Source organism: Thunnus albacares, chromosome 22, assembly GCF_914725855.1.
Source record: "Thunnus albacares chromosome 22, fThuAlb1.1, whole genome shotgun sequence".
Classification (NCBI taxonomy): domain Eukaryota; kingdom Metazoa; phylum Chordata; class Actinopteri; order Scombriformes; family Scombridae; genus Thunnus; species Thunnus albacares.
The window spans coordinates 21,218,412-21,239,198 of NC_058127.1; the positions used below are offsets into that span (position 1 = coordinate 21,218,412).

Sequence of the window (20,787 nt, forward strand, 5' to 3'; positions counted from 1 at the left end):
TGTGCTTTTCCATGAATGTTTTGTGTCAGTAATGATGAAATAAATCTAACCATGGAACACTTGAGACAATGTTTGTGTTATGTTTAAGCTCTGGTAGTGGTACCTCTGGCTCATGGTGCTTTGAGTACTGGATAAAGCATGTGGCTGGTCTCACTCGTCCCTGACCAGGTGCAGATACCGACACACATTCTCTCCACTGTGCTGGATGGACAAAAAGAAAAAAGACAAAGTAGTCTTAATAACTGATGACAGCTCTCTTCTAATACAACTGCTGTTGTGGTTGCTGAAAATTGTTTAGGATAAACTGAATGAATGTTCATAAAACATAAAAGCTGAGTGGCTCAATGATGCAGGAATCTAGTGTAATGTTACCCAGTGTAAGTATTTACTGAATGTCAACTAATGTCAGAACCCAAGTACAACTGAAACCATACATGAAACATTCAGTGAGACATGTAACACACAATACAAGTTCAACTAAAGTGAATAAAGCATTAAAATTAAAGCATGAAAAGATTTTACTACTCCTGGTTCCCAAAGAAGTAGAAAAAGGCTCTTACCACACAGTGACAAAGGTCAAAATCTCAACAAATTAGTAAAAATGTAATTTAAAATTCTCATGCTGTTGTTTTTTAATAGCCAATGTATTGTAACGTTTGGCCCCATTGACTGCAGTACAATATATTACAGTCATCTGGCAGACACTTTTTTCAAGCACACCTTAGATTTTCCCAAACATGTACATTGCAAGCAACTTGGATTTCAGTGTCTTAAGGAGCACCTGTCACCAGCTTCTACCAATTGAGCTACAGGCAACACTAATATAATGGTTTTGTCAAATACAACTTTAGTTGATCACTTTGTCTTTCTGTTTTTGATCATATTTATTGCCAGCTGTTTGCACTCAACATTTTGGTTTCAAAGTAAAACGGTACAGGGAGATTTTCAACTGACTTTATGTCCAAGTTTTTTGATCTGACTGATGAGCTGAGACAGCACCTGGGAAAGGCCAAGATATCCCAACAACTGGCGTCCTTTCTGAAAACTTGAGGCCCTACAACTTCGTTCGACTAATAATGTGGTTACAGTAAAGTCTGTCTGAATTCCAGTCACTCTGAGACCTGTTGACCCTTAACTCTAATCTTTTTTGCTTTGTATCTCTTTTGGTGCAACATGCTTTGTGGTTTTCAGCAGGATGTAGAAGTCTTTGTACTCTCACATACATGCTCCTTAAGATAAAGACCACTTCAACATCCCATAACTGTGCAGGCCTTTTCAGGTAACATGTATGGAAACTGAGTTATTGCTGCCTACTTGAAATACTACTTGATTGATGATTGATAGCAAAAGACAGAATAACAGAGTAATGGCAAATAAAAGCAGATATTTGAAAGTATATTTCAACCAGAATGATTTTTTATAAATCCTAGATTTTATAATCAAATGTGATTAAAAAAAAAAGAAAAAAAAAAGAGATCCCATTTAAATTCAACTTGACACAAGTCAATGAAAATAAGATTTACAACATATTCTACTTAAAAGATTAAACTGTCCTGATGAGGGTGATATAAAAGTCAAAAGCCCTTTCAACCTCACCATTGTGGTATCTGTTCATGCAAATAGCTTTGGTTGTTTATTGTCAAAATGTGGCTCTTCACAACAGCACAGATTAAAATCACTGTTCACCAGACTATAACTTGGGAGGAGAGTCAGTTGTTTCGTTGCATATGGAAAAACTGCTCAAAATTATAAAAAATAGGATGAATTTTATGTATTTCACAGGCTGCTAGCAGATTGTCACACCTACATGTTTTCTGCTTTCTATCTGACATGTCTGTTCATGGGGGAAATGGGTGAGTTCTCTGTGACTCTAAATTGTATCTTTTGGAGTGTATGCCTCTTATCATTTTATATCATTTGCTTGTTCATTCTCTTCACCAGCTTGCCCAGTTTGTTGGCACCACAAATTCCTATGTGACCTTCCCAGCACACCACAGCAAAGAAGATAACACTGGCCACTACAGACCGGTAGAACATCCATAGCAGCCTAGTCAGAAAGAACAGCCTACTGTGTCCTTTTCTGTAGAGGGCCTCCGTTTTGTCAGACCTTCCAATTTGTTGTTGAGTTGTACCCCTAGGAACTTATAGGTGTAGAGGGTGAAAAAAACGGTGACAGTACAGTTCCATGGGGTATGCCAGTGTTGCTCATCACCACACCTGACAAGCAGCCTTGTAGCCTGACATACTGCACCCTGTTGGTGAGGTTGTCTGTAATCCAGGCCATGAGGTCCTGTTCCACCTGCATCACAAAAAACTTTCTCAGCCAGCCGGAGATGCTGAATGCTGTTGAAAGCATTGGAGAAGTCAAAGAACGTGATCCTCACAGTGATTTGTGGCTTTTCCACGTATTTATAAACTCTGTCCGGCAGGTAAATGACGGCATTGTCTACACTGATGTCAGCAAACTGCAGCGGATCCAGGCAGTCATGCACCAGGGGCCTGAGGTGCTGTAAAACCAGCCTCTGAAAGGTCTTCATGAGTAAAAGGTTGTGGTAAAGTAGGCATATTAATCATTACTATGTAAGAAAATTAAACAGAATATATAACAGATGAGGCTGTAGTAAATAAATTACAGATTCAAGCAATTGTTCTCATACATACAGTACATAGAAGTGAACGGGTTGCAAAGGGTCAAAACACTCACTGCGAAGACACATCTGAGTTCTTCCTACTTCATAAACCAGATAGGTAGTGGACAAACAGGTTGTTGGCTGTGTGTGGTTGAAATAACCATGTTGTAGAACAGAGTGGAGTAAGCAAGTGTTGCTCCCTGAACCTAAAGAAAAAACACAGAAACACAAAGAAAAGAAATGAAGCAGTCATCACTCTGAGAGCTGTTGACCTCTACACTCTACACTACAAATATTCTTTTTGCTTTTATATCCTTCACTTCAAGGACCACAGAAATGGTCATAGCTGTCGCAAGGACTGTGCAAGTGGTGCGACTGTACGGGGTCTCGTGCCTTTTTAGGGCCTCGCAATACAGTTATTTTTTTAACCAAACATACTTCAAAGAAAATTTTCTGTCTGTTCAGTGAAAATAAATGTCACATGAAAAATAATCTATGCGATTAGGCTTTTCCCAGACAGGTGAGACCCGCATCCAGAGCAAGTCTATATAACGGACTAGCTAATCAGGCTCATACTGCTCTCTGTACATATTTTACACAAATGCAGGAGTTGGACGACATGTTTGGATTCCTTTTTAATCTGATGAAATGTGTGAAATGGAAGATACTGATCTCCAAAGGCACTGACTCAGTAACTCGCTGAGCACATCTGAATCTCCATACATAAACCTACAGGACCTGTCATGTCCAAGAATAATTAGGGGGGAAATGTATTCAATTATTTTCTATGTACGTTTGACCTTTAATTTATTGTCCAAATCTGTCTTTTTGCAGCAGAACAGGTGACAGTCATGTGTTCTCTGGTCTACAGCATGGCAAGAATATTGTCAAGTATGAAGAAACTGCACAAAATATTAGTGATAGGGTTTATTAATTACTTGTTTATTGATATCTATGTCTGGCATCTTAAGGTAGTTATTAATAATCACGTCTTCCTAATAAAGATCAGTTCACTGCCAGAGGCTATGCGTGACTGAACTCCACTATATGTTTTTATTAATGTTACATTATCTTGAAACCAAACAATGGTTAATTAATCAATATATTATCTCCTTATGACTGAAACCAAGTAGACCATGGATAATGAACTAATTTTATTAAACAAAGTCCTGTCAGTTAGATCAGTATGAATACATGTGTACTATGTGGTCATAAATTTAAGTGATTTTAAAGCTAATGTAGAGATGAGGAATCTGTACTGTATGTAGTTCATTTAGCTCTCACCGTGTCTCAAACTTGAAACTAAAGGTGACAGTCAACATGTGATCATGTTTCCTAAACAGGACACACAGTGTCACTTTTGGTTGACCAATCAAACGCAGTCTTGATTCTTAAGAGTGAAGAAAAGACCAAGATTCTTTTCATTTAGCCTGACAGTTTGAACACGATGAGATCTGCAGAGTTTGTTTTCTTTCTGACATGTCTGTTATTGGGACAGAAAATGGGTGAGTGGTGTTTTTATGAATCCAGTTTGTGTCTTTTAAAATGTGCAGTCATTCCTCCTTTAATTATGTGTTTATAATGTGAATTTTCTTTGTCTTTCATTTTACTTCAGCTCAGATGACTGATGTGAAATTCTCCTCATCTGTTCGTCAAGAGAGAAGTTTTGTATCTGTTAATACTGGGGACAACTTGACTTTGCAATGTTTCTATGACGGTGTTGTTGCAAGGCTTTACTGGTATAAGCAAACTCTGGGACAGAAACCAAGAATCATCTCTACCTACTACAAGTATGAAAGTAATGGCACTTTTCATGATGAATTGAAGAACAATCCACGTTTCACACTGGATACTGAAACTGGTAAAAATCACTTGAAGATCACAAATTTGCGCATCTCAGACTCAGCTACTTACTACTGTGCAAGCAGCTACTCATCCAAGTTTGAATTTGCAGAAGGAACTATTGTCAATGTAAAGGGTTCAGGTTTGAACATCCAAGCTTTGGTCCATCAGTCGGCATCTGAGAGCTCTGTGACTCTGAACTGTACAGTACACACTGGGACCTGTAATGATGGAAATCACAGTGTTTACTGGTTCAAAAACTCTGAAGAATCTCAACCAGGAATCATTTACACACATGGAGGCAGGAATGATCAGTGTGAGAGGAACAGCAACACACAAACACACACCTGTGTCTACAATTTGCCAATGAAGAGTCTGAATCTTTCTCATGCTGGGACCTACTACTGTGCTGTCGCCTCATGTGGACAGATACTGTTTGGAAACGGGACCAAGCTGGACGTTGAGCGTAAGTAACTTTCTAGCAGACATTGTTTCATCTGATCAATACATGATTACTCCATAATCAAAATTAACATCATAATAGAGATAAATCTGAGAGCTGTGTAATATCTCTTTATGTCTCTCTGCAAATGAAGTAGACTCTCCTGTCGTGGTGTATTTCTTGAGCGGAGCTTTGGTGTTCATCACCATCCTCAGTGTTTTACTGGCTTTCTCAGTGTACAAGATGAAGAGAAACAGCTTCCAATCTACAGGTAACTGTTTATATCTGACAGCTTGTATTCATTGAACATGACTTTTTAATGAAAAACTTTTTCTGCGTTTCACAACCAGAGTCTCAAGCAAGAATTTCAGCTCCCTCTACAGTCAATGCAAAGGTGAATAATAACTGTATTCATTAACTCTTGAATAGCAGCCATTATCCTTTTTTAACATTCAGTGCAACAACAATTTTTTTTTGGACATTGTTTTAGAATAATATCATAATAATTAATACTTTGTTACCAGGGTTACAAAGCTGCAGAAAACCTGTATTACGCTGCTTTCAGTGTGAATCTGACCAACAGACGAAGAAGACAGAACCAAACCTGGAGTGAATGTGTGTACTACAGCGTAAAGTAGTAGAACTGGACATGTTTCATTTGTACTTTGTGCATAAGACATTATATTGTAGAATCTCTTTGAAGGTGTAACATGGATTTAGTTCTAAGTTTGAAAGAAATATGTTTTATAACTTCTTAAATCTCTTGTTCTGCTTTGGTATTTTTAGAATACTCTATTTTTTGTCAGTGTGGTCTGAATCAGAATATCTGCACAACTTTGTTTCTAGCAAATAAACCATGTATCCATGTTCATATTTAGTACATACTGTATGAATATAATGATTTTTGTGTCTTAACCAGTTAATGTAAAAGGTTGGTTTGATCAATGCTGTAGAAGTTACTTGTGGGCTTTTAGGATCAAGATTGTGTTGAACTTTTGTGTTTTATCCTCATTGTTTTTTAACCAACTCATGTATGTGTTCTTGGACTGTGTGTACATTTTATATTAATAATCAAATAAACATCATCTAACTTTAACCATGAGACAATATGTGTGTGTGTCTGTTCAATCCTTGATAACGGTTACTTGTGTTTCTTCATGCAAGAGTGAAGGTGTTGTTGCAGCAGCGGCACCATGTTTATCATAAAAAGCATGTGTTTGATCTCAACCACCCCACTGAGTGGGTGAGTGATGAAACTTAATTGTTCTGGTACCAAAAATAAAATGGCACAGGAAGACTCTATTAGTTTACAATATTACTATTTATGTGAAAATGAGAGTTGCAGTTGTGCCTTTATTAAAGACTTTCTAATTCATAGTAACAAATAAACATGACACCTTTGATATTTTACATCTATCTGAAGTATTTGATAACCGATATTATTCCAGAAGGAAATTAGTTGGCAGTGTGGGCACAAAATTAATTATACATGATAACGACACACACATGACAGACAGCCGACACCAGTAACAACATGCTGTGTATGTGACAGGTTTTCTGACACAACTAAGTCCTGTACTACGAAGCAGGATTTGGGGTTAGTGAGGTAACTTCAGGTTTAACTCTGGGTATTCAGTCCCACAACAGTGGTTCACTTCTTCTTCTTCTGTTATGCTGAACAGTTAACCTGGAGCAGATTAATTTAAGAGGATTGGATCACAACCTGTCAACACCTCAACCACTAACCAATCAGTTCACTGCAAATAAAGAGGCATCATTCCTACAGGACACCGACATGGACAAAAGTCCTGAGTTACAATAAAGTGACAAGTAGAAAAAACTAATATATATTTTTATAGATCAGTGGAAACATTTTATTGTTCTAGACTTTCAACATTTGGGTCAGAGAGACCTCATCAGTCATTAACTACTTTTACACTCTTTGCTTCATTAGCAGAAACAGTTTGACATTACTTTTAAGTTTTTTTTATGACATATTCAGAATGGTTTCTTCATTATCCAACTAAATAGCAAAAAATACTCACTCTATACTCAAGCCATTTATATTAATTCCTACATGTATTTTAAGCCTTAGCCTACTTTTAATATTTCTAGTGTTTCTACATTTTCTTACTCTGTTGTATGTTTACAGGCTTGTTTATATTTCACTTCGTTAAATATGACTTTTTTCTGTTCCTAAAACAGAAGTTTTCCTCCGTGTGTACTTGATATCACTGTTTCATCTCACACTGTATGAAGTACTTCATTCATACTTCTGATGATGTCACTTGTAATTAACAACCCCACCTCTTTCAGATGAATGTGCCTGTAGCTAGATAGGAAAACCCAGAGTTGACTGAGCAGGTTGATAACCAGCTTCATAGTACTGGTTATCTGGACAGCCAATGTTAGGCTCAGTGAAGCCTGCTAATGAAAAGATATCCTGGGTATGTTGAACTTGCTTCGTAGTACAGGCCCCAGGAATGGACCCAAATGCAAAACTCACAGACAAGTCCAGGGTTTCCAAAAATCAGAGTCTTTGCTGAGTAGGCAGGTTTGGTACACAGGCAGACAGTCAGTGGAGGCAAACAAAACACAAAGGGCAAGGCAGAGATTTGATCAGATCAAAAGAGGCTATCACTAGGAATACAAAGACTGGAACGCTTGTAACAAACGGCTAAGACGAACTGGCACAGGGAGCAGGGAACACACAGACTAAATACACAAGGAGAGGGAGGGTAATTAGAGACAGGTGGATGACATTAGGGCATAATGATGATGACAGGAGCGGGAAACACACACAAGGGCAGGAAGTGGATCAGAAACGAGAGGAGAGTTAGACACCAAAGTAAAACAGGAAATGCAGAACTGAATGATGGGAAAAACAGAAACATGACCTTAAGACAGGATGAGACATGACAGTATGGTGTCGTAGCAATACAGCAATAAGCAGAATCATACTACACAGTATCAACCTGCAGTGCTTCTACTGTAGAAGTGCAGCAATCTAATATTAGAAACTTTTGTTAGCATAAGTGCAATAATGCCATACAGCACGAAAAAATACACAATGAAATACATATCAGTCTATCTATGTTGCTGACATGAGTACTAAGATTTTATGTGCAAAACTAATGTGGGCAAGAGTGAGTGTGAGCACCTGCCACCCAGTGCTGTAACTCATGTTACACAACACTGCGTGTGTGTTATATGAGTTCAATGCTCTGATCAAATTTACACTCATTCCATTATCAAACAACAGAAACAGAAAATGTGTGATGACAGAGAGCAGGAGGGAGTCTTTCCCCACACAAGTTAGACACAAGTTAGAAACAAATAAAACACATCAATAAAAATGGAATTTTAATTCAACAGCCAAGAAATACAGACATTAGATTCACAAGTGAATGTCAACCTTCAGAGAGCTGCTCCAGCAAAAGTAAACCTGCTGCGTTAAGATGGCGGAGCAGGAAAGGAGCGGCGTGTAAGCGGCAACCAAGACGCAGTCTTATGTTATATAGCCTGATCCTGTGTAAACTGGATGTTAATCCAAAAACCACTTAAACTTCCCAACACAGTAGAGACTTTATCAGGTCACATTTAATGACAATGCAAATACTATCAATAGTACTTCAGCAGTGTTTCCCCTACAATTGTACAGGCCTGGCGGGCTGCAAGGCCATCAAGAACCCCTGCCAGGCCAAAGAAAAATATTTTTTTTGATGCCAAAAATAACACCAAATATCAATTCATTCAGAAATCAGTAGCATTTGGGAGCCTCTGTGCACCACTGTTCCAAATCATGAGTCAACCTCTGTGTCACTGCCAGGGAAAGTCTTGGTAGCGGAGCTCCTTTTAAGGAATAGGGCAGTGCGTAATGTGTGTCCGTAGCGAGGGTGTGGTTGTGCAAGTTGAGCGAGCAGCAGAAAAGTGATGGTGAATGCCAGCAGACCGGAGGAAAAGGTTAGCAGTAAGTTGTCAGTCTGGCAGTAAATGTACAGTACAGCAATGGGTTAGCCTAACCTGAAGACACTAAACAGAGAAATGGAGAACGGCAAAATTTTTAGTGCTGAGTCTCCTGAGTTTTGCTTAGCGCATCTGCAGACATTTCAAATAAATAATTTAAAAACATTTAAAGGTTCTATATGTAGAATTGTGAAGCAATTTTCATGTATGAATGCTTTTTTATTGCCAATGAGTGAACGGGTAGTAATGTTACAATGTAAAATGAGACCTCCCCCGACTTTCTTGGTTGTCTGCAGCATCCTCTGGACTGATTTTTATGTGACGGACATGGGCCGGAAAGGAAGTGACATTTTTGCACGCTCCCAAGTACCTTGCCTCTCTCCCACTAACGTCAACAAACGACAAGCATAACGACAAAACACAACAAAAATGGTGCTATCCCACTAGAAACACCCTGCAGATATTAGCGCTCCAGTTACTACACCCCCGCAGTGACAAGTCGTCCACTCCTGAGCACACACAGCTAAAACATTATTTCCTCAACACAGTAGGAGAAAACAAGCTCCAGAGCGACAGCAGAACATAGCTTACCCCCTTTTATTTTTCCTGCTGGTAGTTGAAAGGTCCGCAGCCTATTGCTGCCTGGTCACAGCTTACTGAGCCCACTGGTGTTGGTTAAAAAAAAATGGTGGTTTGTGGGTTGAGTCAGGTTCAGGTGATTAATTAACACATATTTTGTATTTTAGCTGAAGTTTTTCCTGGCTGTTTTGTGACATTTCCAGTGGTTGTAATGTAGGTGCTTTTGACCAACATCTTCATCTGTGAATCCAGTTCCACACAACAGACTAAAACCTTTGACACTACAAGCAAAGCATTTTTTGTCACAACTAGGGGGACACATCTATTTGTCCTTTCTCACCATTTCTGGGTTTCAGTGACTCTAACACATTTTTGTCGCTCTCTGCCTCTCTCATGATGTACTGGATCTCCACACTAATGCAGACACAGCCGAATCATTGTCTCATAAAAATGAGATTGCATAGAGCCTGAATCAACATTGTGATCTTATTTTGATTAATCGTGCAGCCCATCATATCTTGTATGCATATTGAAGAAAATTGTCTCTTAAATACAGCACAGAGTGCAGTGTTGTTTCTCCAGATTACAGCTTTAAAAAAGTATCAAGTATGGATGAATTGCTCAAAATTAGTTTTTGTTACCTGTTTAATAAAAAATATTGAGCATAAATGGACTCCACTGTGTCTTATTACAGCTATGTTTATATTGGATATTTCTTGGTTGTTTATTTTTTAGTGATTTCAAATCAAATCAAAGATGAGGAGCCTTTATCTTCCTCATATATCTCTCACCATCACAATCATAGGTGGCAGTGAACATGTGATCCTGTTTCCTATACAGTGTCACTTCAGATTGGCCAATCAAAAGCAGTCTTGTCTATGAGGAATGGAGAAAAGTAAATGATCTTTTCATTTCACACGGCAAGTTGAACACAATGACATCTCCAGTGTTTGCTTTCTATCTCATATGTCTGTTCTTGGGGAAAATGGGTGAGTTGCGTGTTTGTGATTCCAACTTTTATCTGTTAGTTGTTAGTTTGCAAATATTAACTGATTATGTTGAACTCTATCACATTCAATTAACTATACATTTACTTTGTCTCTTATTTCACTTCAGCTCAGATGACTGATCTGAAATTCTCCTCATCTGTTCGTCAAGACAGTGGTTTTATATCAGCTAATGTTGGTGATGAGACGACTTTGCAATGTTTCTATGGAGGTGAAGTTGCAAAGCTTTACTGGTATAAACAGAACAGTGGACAGAAAATTAAGCTAATCTCAACCTTCTATAAATATGAGGTAATCAGCACGTTTCATGATGAATTCAAGAACAATCCTCGCTTCGCACTGGATACTGAAAACAATAAAAATCACTTGAAGATCACAGATTTGCACATTTCAGACTCAGCTACTTACTACTGCATTAATAGCTATTTAAACAAGTTAGAATTTTTGGAGGGCACTACTCTCAATGTAAAGGGTTCAGGTTTGAACATCCAAGCTTTGGTCCATCAGTCGGCATCTGAGAGCATCCAGCCAGGAGGCTCTGTGACTCTGAACTGTACAGTACACACTGGGACCTGTGTTGATGGAGAACATAGTGTGTACTGGTTCAAAAACTCTGAAGAATCTCATCCAGGAATCATTTACACACATGGAGGCAGGAATGGTCAGTGTGAGAGGAACAGCAACACACAAACACACACCTGTGTCTATAACTTGCCAATGACGAGTCTGAATCTTTCTCATGCTGGGACCTACTACTGTGCTGTCGCCTCATGTGGACAGATACTGTTTGGAAACGGGACCAAGCTGGACATTGAGTGTAAAAGTAAGTAACTTTTTAGGAGACGTTGTCCTATTTGATAGAGTCTTAGTTCCTCATCAAGCTTAGGATAAAAACATGCTCTAAGCTCTGTTTCTGGTGTCTGACTCTCTGTAGATGAGGTGGACTCTCTTGTCTTGGTGTATTTCTTGAGTGGAGCTTTGGCGTTCACCACCATCCTCAGTGTTTTATTGGCTTTCTCAGTGTACAAGATGAAGAAGAGAAACAGCTGCCAGTCAGGTACAGGCAAATGATTCTGCTTGTTAACAGCTTGTATTCACTGAATTTGGCTTTTGAATAAAAGAGCATTTTCTGTTTCACAATTAGAGCCTCAACATGGATTTGCAGCTCCGTCCACAGCAGATGCAGAGGTGAATACAGTTTCAATTAACAGTTGAATTGCCATTTAACCACCTTTTATTAGCAGAACAATTAATTGTGTTGTGGACATTGTTTTAATCACAGTGTGATTTACTTTTATATATTTTGTTAGCAGGGTAACCAAGACGCAGACAACCTCCATTATGCTGCATTAAATGCTAATGTGGCAAACAGATCAAGAAGAGCGAGGAACAACACCAAGAATGAATGTGTGTACTCCAGTGTAAAGATGTAGAACTTGTGAGTAAGGTTTCTTAGAATCTTGTTTATCATGTATTGTAGTCTTAGATAAAGGTCTTGAGATAAATATGTGCCTCATGATCTGCAGTCAAAAGATGAGATTCTCTGTGTTTTAGTACGGTTTAGTAATTTGCACATTCAGGACTGTACTCTCTGTGTTGCTTGTCAGTGTGCTTTAAAGGACGTCTACAGGATGTCTCTGCTTTTAATTTGTTTTCTTTAAATAAAATATATATCTTTAATCCTAAAATCATATACTTTCTGTGATTATACAAGAACATTTAGAGGACCAGATTCATTTATGCTGTATAACAAGTTACTGTTTGGATATGAGGAACATGAAGGGAAAAAATGCTATTATTTGTTTGAATGGGTTTTAACCTGATTATGTGCATTGTGCATTTCCATGAATATTTTGTGTCAGTAATGATGAAATAAATGTAATTATGGAATACTTTGACCTTGAGACAATGTTTGTGTTCACGTTCAGAGCATCTGACCACTTATGGTGGTTGTATGATAGCAGAGTTGGGTGTGTCAGGTTTTAAAAATATATGTTGATGGTCAATAGATCACAACAGCCTTTAAATCTGTGTTGAAATTAGTTATATCTTAAATGTGAACTATTGCTGATATGAGGCATCCATATTTGTTTACTTTATATTATACTGGAGGTTTCAGAGAAATCCAAGTGGATGGAATCATTTTTAAATACGAGGACACTTCACTCTGTGCAATGATCTCAAGATCTCTCTTTCATCCAGCTGCTCTGTGCTGTGTAAAGTCTAGTGCTCGACTGAAAACGGCCCTTTTAAGTCTTGAGCAAAGGTCGCCTTCTGAGTTGTGCATTAAAATAGTCCTTGATTTGAGATAATGTAGGTTAAAATGATCTGCTTTAGAAGTTATAATTATTCATTCCTGCTACATCAGCTAGTGGTGCTCATAGCTACCACTTGAACCTGTGTGTAAAATAAACAGGTGGGATTGGAATTAGATTGTGAGGCCATTTCATTCATACAAACTGTTAGTACTTTGTTGCAGCTGTTAGACTTTGAAGATTGCCTTGTGAGTATTGAGAATAGCAACCCTCAGGTTTAACATTGTTTAACCAGGTTTGATTATCCAAATCATATTGTGATGTGTTGTAAATCTATTTCATTTATATAAATTGTTTGTCCTTGTTTGACCTTGAAGGTGGCCTAGTAGCCTGCAACCTACTACTGTTTTAGGCTACATAATGCTTTTATGAATATAATTTCAAATATGAAATAGCCATTCTTCTAATAATCATTTCCTGTCCTCATCCACCCAATTATATACTGTTCTGTTCTTGATGCATTCCTGGTTTTCATAGCATCCTCCTATTCTAGACTAGTGCAGGTGGCTGTTTCTTGATTTAGATTAGGTGGTGTAGAAATGCAGGAAATTTGTTTTCAATAACATTTTTTTCTGGGGGAGGACCCCCAGACCCCCTTGCCAATAATGTATCTTTCCAAGTTTGCTCCCCTATTTTTAAACATAACCAGGCACCCATGGTCATTACTGCATATATTATTCTTCGTCATGGTGATCTCTGTTTCTCTGTTTAAAGTCTCATATTCTAATTCTCTATTTTCTCCCTTTTCATTGCTGCATTGTCACAGAGACAACAGCCCAGAACAACAGGACCTCTGGGCCAAAGTCTCTAAACTGTGAATCTCAACTTTGTTTATTATTTTTAAGCTGACAAAACCCACCATGGAGCCAGTCAGGATTCAACTTAAATTGTCCCGATTGTTTTTTCGACTAGCCATGGCATGCTAACATTTGTCATGCCTCGGCCATGTAGACAGCAGTATATTATATTACAGTCATTTGTATGACAGATCTGTCCAACTTGCCTTAGATTTTGGCACACACATACATTGGCTAGACTGGCTTCCCAAGAAAAACGATAAAATACATCATAATGTCAGTCACTCAAAAACAACATATAGTTACGGTTGCGTGACAGATCCCATCTAGTGGCCGTAGTAATTATGACCTGGAGCAGTGGTGCAGGCCAGATGACATATTTAAAAGCTGATAGATTTCTACATTCAGAGGAGGAGGGATGGATGGAGGCATTAACCCAACACTGGACTTTTCCACAGGAGACCGTTGTTCATTTCCCATTTCCAACCAAGAGTCAGGACAGTTTTTTAAAAACCTTAACTACAATTATCGCCTAACCTTAACCCCATAGTTATTATTGTAGTCATGACAATGAAGGTCACCTAACATTAAGGAAGTAGTAGTAACTTTAACCTACACCACATATTTGTCTAACCTTAACAAAATGATCATTTTAACCCAAACCATGATGATTATCTAAATCTAACCAAGTGGTTTAAATACCTAAACGTAACCAGACCTTAACCACAGTGTTGTCTCATCATAAAACATTGTTATTCTTTAACAGTGATTTGTAAAGGTTTTGAAAAGCACAGACAAATGATGTTCTGCTGATTACTGCTGATTTGGGTGTGAGATTAGAAAATGCTCCTATGTGGCGTGCATGGTCAGATGAGGTATTTAGTTGTTTCATTTGAAGGACTTGTTGACATTGGCTGAAGCAACCTTGTGATTAAAGGCAAACCCGCTTTACCAAGTGAGCTACAGCCAACCCCAATAGAAAGTTTCTGTCGACTGCAACTGTAGTCGGTCATGTGATCTTTCCATTTTGGATAATAATTCTGCCAGCTGTATGCGCTTTTCATTTTTGTACCAAAGTCAAATGGAACATGAAGGTTTTCTTTTGACTATCAGCACTCTATGTGCTCTCTCTTCCATGTTTGACCTGACCAATTGAACTAAGACAGCATCAATGAAAAGCCAAGCTGTCCCTACAGTTGGCATCCTTTCAAGAAATCTGGTGCTCTACTAATTCACTGTGTTAGGTTTAGGTCAGATCTATCTGCCTTACAGTCATTACTCTGGGACCTGCTGAACTTTACTCCCATGCTTTACAACAGGCTATGTGGTTTTCAGCAAGATGTAAAGGTGTTTGCACTCTCCGTACAATAAATGCGTCTTTATGGTGCTCAAAGCACTGAATACATTAATTTAAAAGGAAGTATTCAATTGTTTCTGTGTAAATTTGACCTTTAATGTATTGTCAAAATGAGTCTCTTTACAGCAGCCCGAATTATAGTCTTCATTCTCTGGGATACAGCTTTGAAAGAGAGTCAATTATATCGTCGCCATGGATGAATTTTTATCACCTGTCTTTTGTGTTAGTTGTGTTTTCTTTTACCTTCTATTTGTGAATTGTTATACAACAAGGCAAATTCATTGTATGTGCAAACCTACTTGAAAAAAAACCTGTTTCTGAATCACACCTAGTCATAAAAAGAGGTTGCATTTTTCTTGTTAAATGATAAAGTTGATCATCTGGCAAATGATCTTTTCCATGTTATATATCTGTATTTGACAGATACTGTAGTTAGCAAAGTATCATGCCTGCCTGTTAATCTGCTCAACATGAGCACGTTCATTTTGAGCAGAAACGGGCTACATTATATCTTTATATACTATTATGTTACTAGTGTACATACTGTATAGAAACATCATTGATTTTTTGTCATTCAAAATCTAACGCCAACATTAGGAACCATTATGTTCTTGATACACCTCTCACCACGTGATTCTATTTAAAGAACAAAATAACAGTGTAGGTGTCAGTGAACATGTGATCGTGTTTCCTAAAAAGGACATTCAATGTGACTTGTTTGGCCAATCAAATGCAGCCTTGTCTCTAAAGAGAGGAGAAGTATCAAGATTCTTTTCATTCAACACGGCAATTTGAACACGATGACATCTCTAAACTTTGTTTTGTATCTGGCATGTCTTATCTTGGGAAAAATGGGTGAGTAGTGTTTTGTGACGAGAACTTGTACAAATGTTTCAAATATTTCTTTATGTACTGATTATGCTGAATTGTATCTTTTGAAATTAATTCTTCATTTGCTTTTTCTTTTATTTCACATCAGCTCAAGCAACTGATCAGAAATCTTCCTCATCTCATCAAGAAAGTAGTTTTGTATCAGCAAATGTTGGTGAGAGTTTGACTTTACAATGTTTCTATGATCCTGATGCTACAACAAGTCTTTACTGGTACAAGCAAACTCTCGGACAGAAACCAAGGCTCATGTCTACCTTATTTGTGTTAAATAAAATTAGCACTTTTCATGATGAATTCAAGGACAATCCACGCTTCACACTGGATACTAAAAGTGGTAAAAATCACTTGATGATCTCAGATCTACGCATTTCAGACTCAGCTACTTACTACTGCGCAAGTCGGTCTTCATTAATGATTGAATTTGAGGAGGGTACTGTTGTCAGTGTAAAGGGTTCTGGTTTGAACATCCAAGCTTTGGTCCATCAGTCGGCATCTGAGAGCATCCAGCCAGGAGGCTCTGTGACTCTGAACTGTACAGTACACACTGGGACCTGTGATGATGGAGAACACAGTGTTTACTGGTTCAAAAACTCTCAAGAATCTCAACCAGGAATCATTTACACACATGGAGGCAGGAATGATCAGTGTGAGAGGAACAGCAACACACAAACACACACCTGTGTGTACAACTTGCCAATGAAGAGTGTGAATCTTTCTCATGCTGGGACCTACTACTGTGCTTTCACCTCATGTGGACAGATAGTGTTTGGAGATGGGGCCAAGCTGGACATTGAGCGTAAGTAACTTTCTAGCAGACATTGTTTCATCTGATCAATACATGATTACTCCCTAATCAAACTAAACGTCATAATAGAGATAAATCTGAGAGCTGTGTAATATCTCTTTATGTCTCTCTGCAAATGAGGTAGACTCTCCTGTCTTGGTGTATTTCTTGAGTGGAGCTTTGGTGTTCACCACCATCCTCAGTGTTTTATCGGCTTTCTCAGTGTGCATGATGAACATGATCAACAGCTACCAATCTGCAGGTAACTGTTTATATCTGACAGCTTATATTCACTGAACATGGCTTTTGAATAAAATTACTTTTTCACAACCAGAGTCTCAAGCAAGAATTTCAGCTCCCTCTACAGCCAATGCAAAGGTGAATAATAACTGTATTCATTAATTCTTGAATAGCAGCCATTATCCTTTTTTAACATTCAGTACAACAACAAATTGTTTTTTGGATATTGTTTTAGAATAATATCATAATAATTAATACTTGGTTACCAGGGTTACAAAGCTGCAGAAAACCTGTATTATGCTGCTCTAAGTGTGAATCTGACCAACAGACGAAGAAGACAGAACCAAACCTGGAGTGAATGTGTGTACTACAGCCTAAAGTAGTAGAACTGGACATGTTTCATTTGTACTTTGTGCATAAGACATTATATTGTAGAATCTCTTTGAAGGTGTAACATGGATTTAGTTGTAAGCTTGAAAGAAATGTGTTTTTATAGCTTCTTAAATCTCTTGCTCTGCTTTGGTATTTTTAGAATACTCTATTTTTTGTCAGTGTGGTCTGAATCAGAATATCTGCACAACTTTGTTTCTGGCAAATAAACCATGTATCCATGTTCATATTTAGTACATACTGTATGAATATAATGATTTTTGTGTCTTAACCAGTGAATGTAAAAGGTTGGTTTGATCAATGCTGTAGAAGTTACTTGTGGGCTTTTAGGATCAAGATTGTGTTGAACTTTTGTGTTTTATCCTCATTGTTTTTTAACCAAATCATGTATGTGTTTCTGAATTGTGTGTACATTTTATATTAATAATCAAATAAACATCATCTAACTTTAACCATGAGACAATATGTGTGTGTGTGTGTTCAATCCTTGATAAGAGTAACTTGTGTTTCTTCATGCAAGAGTGAAGGTGTTGTTGCAGCAATGGCACCATGTTTATCATAAAAAGCATGTGTTTGATCTCAACCACCCCACTGAGTGGGTGAGTGATGAAACTTAATTGTTCTGGTACCAAAAATAAAATGGCACAGGAAGGCTCTATTAGTTTACAATATTACTGTTTATGTGAAAATGAGAGTTGCAGTTGTGCCTTTATTAAAGACTTTCTAATTCATAGTAACAAATAGACATGACACCTTTGATATTTTACATCTATCTGAAGTATTTGATAACCGATATTATTCCAGAAGGAAATTAGTTGGCAGTGTGGGCACAAAATTAATTATACATGATAACGACATACACGACAGACAGCCGACACCAGTAACAACATGCTGTGTATGTGACAGGTTTTCTGACACAACTAAGTCCTGTACTACGAAGCAGTCCACTGGAAATAAAGAGTCATCATTCCTACAGGATCCCGACATGGACAAAAGTCCTGAGTTACAATAAATGACAAGTAGGAAAAACTAATATATATTTTTATAGATCAGTGGAAACATTTTATTGTTCTAGACTTTCAACATTTGGGTCAGATAGACCTCATCAGTCATTAACTACTTTTACACTCTTTGCTTCTTTAGCAGAAACAGTTTGACATTACTTTTAAGTTTTTTTATGACATATTCAGAATGGTTTCTTCATCATCCAACTAAAAAGCAAAACATACTCACTCTATACTTAAGCCATTTATATTAATTCCTACATGTATTTTAAGCCTACTTTTAATATTTGGAAATTTCTAGTGTTTCTACATCTTCTTATTCTGTTGTATGTTTACAGGCTTGTTTACATTTCACTTCGTCGAATATGACTTTTTTCTGTTCCTAAAACAGAAGTTTTCCTCCGTGTGTACTTGATATCACTGTTTCATCTCACACTGTATGAAGTACTTCATTCATAGTTCTGATGATGTCACTTGTAATTAACAACCCCGCCTCTTTCACATGAATGTGCTTGTAGCTGGATAGGAAAACCCAGAGTTGACTGAGCAGGTTGATAACCAGCTTCATGGAACTGGTTATCTGGACGGCCAATGTTAGGCTCAGTGAAGCCTGCTAATGAAAAGATAACCTGGGTATGTTGAACTTGCTTTGTAGTACAGGCCCCAGAAATGGACCCAAATGCAAAACTCACAGACAGTCCAGGGTTTCCAAAAATCAGAGTCTTTGCTGAGTAGGCAGGTTTGGTACACAGGCAGACAGTCAGTGGAGGCAAACAAAACACAAAGGGCAAGGCAGAGATTTGATCAGATCAAAAGTCAAAAAACATAAAGAGGCTATCACTAGGAATACAAAGACTGGAACGCTTGCAACAAACGGCTAAGACGAACTGGCACAGGGAGCAGGGAGCACACAGACTAAATACACAAGGAGAGGGAGGGTAATTAGACACAGGTGGATGACATTAGGGGATAAAGATGATGACAGGAGCAGAAAACACACAAGGGCAGGAAGTGGATCAGAAACGAGAGGAGAGTTAGACACCAAAGTAAAACAGAAAATGCAGAACTGAATGATGGGGAAAAACAGAAACATGACCTTAAGACAGGATGAGACATGACAGTATGGTGTCGTAGCAATACAGCAATAAGCAGAATCATACTACACAGTATCAACCTGCAGTGCTTCTACTGTAGAAGTGCAGCAATCTAATATTAGAAACTTTTGTTAGCATAAGTGCAATAATGCCATACAGCACGAAAAAATACACAATTAAATACATATCAGCCTATCTATGTTGCTGACATGAGTACTAAGATTTTATGTGCAAAACTAATGTGGGCAAGAGTGAGTGTGAGCACCTGCCACCCAGTGCTGTAACTCATGTTACACAACACTGCATGTGTGATATATGAGTTCAATGCTCTGATCAAATTTACACTCATTCCATTATCAGACAACAGAAACAGAAAATGTGTGATGACAGAGAGCAGGAGGGAGTCTTTCCCCACACAAGTTAGACACAAGTTAGAAACAAATAAAACACATCAATAAAAATTGAATTTTAATTCAACAGCCAATAAATACAGACATTAGATTCACAAGTGAATGTCACCCTTCAGAGAGCTGCTCCAACAAAAGAAAAACTGCTGCGTTAAGATGGCGGAGCAGGAAAGGAGCGGCGTGTAAGCTGCCAACCAAGACGCAGTCTTATGTTATACAGCTTGATCCTGTGTAAACTGGATGTTAATCCAAAAACCACTTAAACTTCCCAACACAGTAGAGACTTTATCAGGAAACATTTAAGGACTACCAATAGTACTTAAGCAGTGCTTCCCTTACAATTGTACAGGCCTGGCGGGCTGCAAGGCCATCAAGAACCCCTGCCAGGCCAAAGAAAAATATTTTTTTGATGCCAAAAATAACACCAAATATCAATTCATTCAGAAATCAGTAGCATTTGGGAGCCTCTGTGCACCACTGTTCCAAATCATGAGTCAACCTCTGTGTCACTGCCAGGGAAAGTCTTGGTAGCGGAGCTCCTTTTAAGGAATAGGGCAGTGCGTAATGTGTGTCCGTAGCGAGGGTGTGGTTGTACAAGTTGAGCGAGCAGCAGAAAAGTGATGGTGAATGCCAGCAGACCGGAGGAAAAGGTTATCAGTAAGTTGTCAGTCTGGCAGTAAATGTACAGTACAGCAATGGGTTAGCCTAACCTGAAGACACTAAACAGAGAAATAGAGAACAGCAAAATTTGTAGTGCTGAGTCTCCTGAGTTTTGCTTAGCGCATCTGTAGACATTTCAAATAAATAACTTAAAAACATTTAAAGGTTCTATATGTAGAATTGTGAAGCAATTTACATGTATGAATGCTTTTTTATTGCCAATGAGTGAACGGGTAGTAATGTTACAATGTAAAATGAGACCTTCCCCGACTTTCTTGGTTGTCTGCAGCATCCTCTGGACTGATTTTTATGTGAAGGACATGGGCCGGAAAGGAAGTGACATTTTTGCACGCTCCCAAGTGCCTTGCCTCTCTCCCGCTAT

General features: G+C 38.1%; 3 protein-coding genes and 1 long non-coding RNA gene across 6 annotated transcripts; 3 read left to right on the plus strand and 1 right to left on the minus strand.

The window, feature by feature from the left end:
* Positions 1-54: 54 nt before the first annotated feature.
* On the minus strand, positions 55-19,130 carry LOC122973312. Of its 2 annotated transcripts, none has more exons than XR_006399974.1 (5): positions 18,937-19,130; positions 2,705-2,836; positions 2,385-2,531; positions 2,218-2,299; positions 55-201 (listed from the first exon to the last, which is right to left on the minus strand). It is a non-coding gene; the product is annotated as an uncharacterized LOC122973312 (long non-coding RNA). The 2 variants fall into 2 exon arrangements; XR_006399975.1 differs by lacking the exon at positions 18,937-19,130 and adding an exon at positions 7,421-7,583.
* Positions 3,972-5,710, plus strand: LOC122973271. 2 transcript variants are annotated; one of them, XM_044340675.1, is made up of 5 exons: positions 3,972-4,135; positions 4,246-4,938; positions 5,069-5,185; positions 5,265-5,308; positions 5,439-5,710. In XM_044340675.1, exons 1-5 carry the CDS (start codon positions 4,078-4,080, stop codon positions 5,550-5,552), a joined length of 1,026 nt encoding a protein of 341 aa, XP_044196610.1. In that variant the 5' UTR covers positions 3,972-4,077; the 3' UTR covers positions 5,553-5,710. The 2 variants fall into 2 exon arrangements, with proteins under 2 accessions (XP_044196610.1, XP_044196611.1); XM_044340676.1 differs by having other exon boundaries at positions 5,072-5,185.
* LOC122973269 lies at positions 10,390-12,082 on the plus strand. Its single transcript, XM_044340673.1, has 5 exons — positions 10,390-10,448; positions 10,576-11,283; positions 11,401-11,523; positions 11,611-11,654; positions 11,780-12,082. Exons 1-5 carry the CDS (start codon positions 10,394-10,396, stop codon positions 11,897-11,899), a joined length of 1,050 nt encoding a protein of 349 aa, XP_044196608.1. The 5' UTR covers positions 10,390-10,393; the 3' UTR covers positions 11,900-12,082.
* LOC122973300 (immunoglobulin kappa light chain-like) lies at positions 15,544-17,671 on the plus strand. The gene is made up of 5 exons (XM_044340707.1): positions 15,544-15,790; positions 15,915-16,622; positions 16,756-16,872; positions 16,945-16,988; positions 17,120-17,671. Exons 1-5 carry the CDS (start codon positions 15,736-15,738, stop codon positions 17,231-17,233), a joined length of 1,038 nt encoding a protein of 345 aa, XP_044196642.1. The 5' UTR covers positions 15,544-15,735; the 3' UTR covers positions 17,234-17,671.
* Positions 19,131-20,787: the final 1,657 nt, after the last annotated feature.

Excerpts from the sequence above, each read along its gene's own strand:
- LOC122973271 (XM_044340675.1), top strand. The coding sequence starts at position 4,078 with ATGAGATCTGCAGAGTTTGTTTTCTTTCTGACATGTCTGTTATTGGGA. Across the intron at positions 4,939-5,068 it reads GACCAAGCTGGACGTTGAGC|TAGACTCTCCTGTCGTGGTG; the intron begins GTAAGTAACTTT and ends CTGCAAATGAAG. Across the intron at positions 5,186-5,264 it reads AAACAGCTTCCAATCTACAG|AGTCTCAAGCAAGAATTTCA; the intron begins GTAACTGTTTAT and ends TTTCACAACCAG.
- LOC122973269 (XM_044340673.1), top strand. The coding sequence starts at position 10,394 with ATGACATCTCCAGTGTTTGCTTTCTATCTCATATGTCTGTTCTTGGGG. Across the intron at positions 10,449-10,575 it reads TCTGTTCTTGGGGAAAATGG|CTCAGATGACTGATCTGAAA; the intron begins GTGAGTTGCGTG and ends ATTTCACTTCAG. Across the intron at positions 11,655-11,779 it reads CGTCCACAGCAGATGCAGAG|GGTAACCAAGACGCAGACAA; the intron begins GTGAATACAGTT and ends TTTTGTTAGCAG.
- LOC122973300 (XM_044340707.1), top strand. The coding sequence starts at position 15,736 with ATGACATCTCTAAACTTTGTTTTGTATCTGGCATGTCTTATCTTGGGA. Across the intron at positions 15,791-15,914 it reads TCTTATCTTGGGAAAAATGG|CTCAAGCAACTGATCAGAAA; the intron begins GTGAGTAGTGTT and ends ATTTCACATCAG. Across the intron at positions 16,989-17,119 it reads CCTCTACAGCCAATGCAAAG|GGTTACAAAGCTGCAGAAAA; the intron begins GTGAATAATAAC and ends CTTGGTTACCAG.